Consider the following 3,416-nt stretch of genomic DNA (forward strand, 5'->3'; position numbering starts at 1 on the left):
GCCGATTTGCGAGTGTCGGACGTGGAGCTATAATCGAGGACGGCGAGGATCGCCCGGGCCACATTACTCGCCGTGGAGCTGACGTCCTCCATTATTATTACTTCCGACGAATATAACCAAAAGTAGAGAGAGAGAGAGAGAGAGAGAGAGAGAGATTCCAAACAACACTTTCTTTCTGCAGAATCAGAGAGAGAGAGAGAGAGAGAGACGTCTGATTTTGGGGTTTTGGTTTTGAGGGTTTTTTACACGAAACCTACGATTTTTATTGTATTTATAGGTTTTTATTATACCAAAATCTATATTTTTATTTAATTGCAAAGACTATTATTCTATAACGTCAACTCTTACAATAATGACGTAAGTGTATATCCTAAATATAAATATTTGTGATTTAAAAAGCAAAGATACAAAAACAATGCTTATTAGGTGTGTTAAAATTATCTCCACTGATCCGAATTTTTACTTTTGTAACAAAACTTTATGCAAAAACGTCTCTGAAGATTCCTTTCTTCATCATCCAACATTCCAACTAAGGACTTCGATTTTTCTTTGTATGATATATATAAAATAAATAAAGATGAAGTCAAAACAGCATAAAGTTACATAATTTACATAAAATATCATAGAATGTAATAATAATTTCCCTCATTTCAGTGGTGTTTTTTTTTTTGTTTTTTTGTCAATTTTCTTGTACAATACAAAAATCAACCAAATAAAAAACATATAACCCACCAAAAAAGGAAAAATTGGGAAGTATCTCTCTATCAAAAAAAAAAAAAAAGGAAACTTTTGAAATTTTCTGACGAATAAAAATCTCTCAAACAACGATTCTTTTGCCTTTAACCTTAGAAGCCACTCTTCTCTCCTTGTTGATATCGTTTCTCCTCCGTGTCGTTGAGTCAGATGCTCCTCCAATGGGAGCCAAAGGGCCTGACCAAGACTGGAATGGTTCTTTGGAGTAAGATGAAGTGAATGAGTTTGTGCTATACGGTATCTCTGATGGATCCAGCCGCCGTGAAGATCCCACCTGAAAACCAAGCGACCCGTCTTGATGTGGTGGAGGAAACTTCTCGCTTTTGCTCTTTGCATTCGCGTGCGTTATCAAACGCATCCTCTGTTGTCAAGAGAAGAAGTTAAAAAAGATTCAGACATGGAACTCAAAAAATGATTCAGTTTCTTTTTGTTTGAATTCTTACATCAATGTTAGATTGATTCTCAGCGTTGGCTTCAGGAGCTGGCATTGCTCTTGGGGCTCGTTCTCGGGGTCTCATTCTTCTTCCGCTCTCTCCTTGAGCCTTACGGGCTTCTCTTTGTCTGCGGACATGAATACACCTCTCAAGCAACCATAACCAAACCAAGCCATATTCTATTAAAACTGAGACCTTACCAAACCTATCTATACTGGATTCCCAAATAACGGAATACACAAACTGAAATATAAAACTTTACCTCCGATACTCTTCATCTCGTCTCTTGGCATCAATCTCTTTAGTTGGAGGATATTTCGGGAGATCAGAAGGTTGACATGCCAATGGCTCCGTCGTGAAGAACTGTACAACAAGAACAAATCAGCCATGGAAGTCCTTAACCCCTACTATCAAGTCAAACGCCTAAGATTGAAAAGTTAAAAGCATTTTTCATTCCTAAAACTACTTCCACCACTCTCATTTCTGTAATCTTACTATTTCAAAGTTTCTAACATTTCTTTGCAAAAAACTTACATCACTCATCAACGCTTCTGGAGCTGTCTGGCGCTCAGCTGGATCGAGCGATAGAAGCTTATCAAGTAGAGAAAGCGCCTCAGGAGAGAAATCTTTGTAAACCTCTCTTAATTTTCTCTTATATTGTGGTAAAGGCTTGTGATGAGCATGCTTATGAGTAGAAGGGAGCCTAATCTTCTTCCAGTACTCTTCCGAAGGCGATCCACATAACTTATATATCCTATGCAACTGCTCAACCTGCCGCGTGAACATTATCCCAATTCATCATTTCATATGAATAACTCAAAACATTTTTCTCAACCTTGAAAATAAAATCATAACTTGAGAGCTAACCTCGTTACGACCTGGCATAATCGGTCTACCAGCTAATAACTCAGCTAAAATGCAACCAGCGCTCCATAAATCAATACCGACACTGTACTCAATAACACCATGAAGAAGCTCTGGTGCTCTGTACCATAAAGTAACAACCCGATTTGTCATCTGTTGCCTCTTACTCGCATCAAAAAACGTTGCAAGCCCGAAATCGCCTATTCTAAGAACTCCTCCGTCATCTATGAGAAGGTTTGATCCTTTAATATCACGGTGAAGAACTCCTCGGCTATGGCAATGCTCGAGCCCCGAGAGTAGTTGCTTCATATAGCATTTAACCTGAAAACATAGACATTATTACCACGGTTAGGATTTGCCTTCAACTCTGCGTTGTGACTGAAATCTATTTCACTAAGGAAATAATAACCTGTTGCTCGGTGAATTTAATGTCAGGACTTGCAGCAAGACCAGCTAAATCGTGATGCATATAACGGAAAACCAAGTATAAACTACTCGACATCCTCGAAGTAACCAAACCTTCCAGTTTAATGACATTGGGATGATCCAATCTCCTCAAAATCAGAATCTCCCTAGCCATAAATCTCAAGCTCTCGCGTTCATTAACATCACAACGCACTTTCTTTAACGCCACAATGTTTCCTGTCAACAAATCTTTCGCCTTGTACACATTACTATACGTTCCTGATCCAATCTACACACACACATACATAAACAACAAACTTCAATTACACAAAGTCATTGCAAGGAACAAGAACGAAAACAGATTATGCTCTCTCACCTTCTCAATCTTCTCAAAAGAATCCGCTTTTCGTGGAAGCCATCCGCTTAGAGCTTCTCCACAGACTTCAGACAACCATGATGGCCATCCAGCTGCAACTTGCTCACCGAGCAAATTCTTTGGCGGGTTGCTTCGTCTCGGGTCAGGCTTAGACCTTTTCCTTTCCCCTTTAGATTTCCTCTCTTTGGCCTCTGTCACAACAAAGCCATTCTCTTCCTTCTGATCCACAACAGCTTCGTGATGATTCCTAACCTTCTCACCATTAGAAGCAGAAGCAACAACAACAGCAGCACTAGTGCTCTCTGTTGCCTCGGTTTTGGTCACAGACACATTGTTAACTTGTTGCCGTTTGGACTCAATCCTAGTACTAACTTCGTCTCTAGACCCAGAAACTGATCCTGATGATCCGGGTCGACCCAATACACAACCCATCTCATCAAACTAACCTTCATCTGCTCAACATGTTTCTAAAAGAGATCTCTTTGACACAATCAAAAAAGTCTGTCTCTTTGAAATCAACTTTAACTGCAACAAACACACACATAGATGGAAAATTCAAAATTGGTTTACAACTCGAAACCCAG

The 3,416-nt window shown here is 39.4% G+C and overlaps 1 protein-coding gene across 3 annotated transcripts in view; it reads right to left on the reverse strand.

Annotated features, from left to right (window-relative positions):
- Positions 732 to 3,416, reverse strand: part of LOC104707816 (probable serine/threonine-protein kinase At1g54610) — a 3,747-nt gene continuing 1,062 nt past the window's right edge. For all 3 annotated transcript variants that reach the window (XM_010424420.2, XM_010424357.2, XM_010424283.2), the window contains 7 exons: positions 2,833 to 3,357; positions 2,461 to 2,745; positions 2,055 to 2,372; positions 1,722 to 1,958; positions 1,450 to 1,550; positions 1,197 to 1,314; positions 732 to 1,114 (listed from right to left, as the gene is read on the reverse strand). In XM_010424420.2, coding sequence (XP_010422722.1) covers positions 818 to 1,114; positions 1,197 to 1,314; positions 1,450 to 1,550; positions 1,722 to 1,958; positions 2,055 to 2,372; positions 2,461 to 2,745; positions 2,833 to 3,264 — 1,788 coding nt within the window. In that variant the 5' untranslated portion in view covers positions 3,265 to 3,357 and the 3' untranslated portion in view covers positions 732 to 817. The remainder of the gene's footprint in view (positions 1,115 to 1,196; positions 1,315 to 1,449; positions 1,551 to 1,721; positions 1,959 to 2,054; positions 2,373 to 2,460; positions 2,746 to 2,832; positions 3,358 to 3,416) is intronic.

Source organism: Camelina sativa, chromosome 1, assembly GCF_000633955.1.
Source record: "Camelina sativa cultivar DH55 chromosome 1, Cs, whole genome shotgun sequence".
Taxonomy (NCBI): Eukaryota; Viridiplantae; Streptophyta; class Magnoliopsida; order Brassicales; family Brassicaceae; genus Camelina; species Camelina sativa.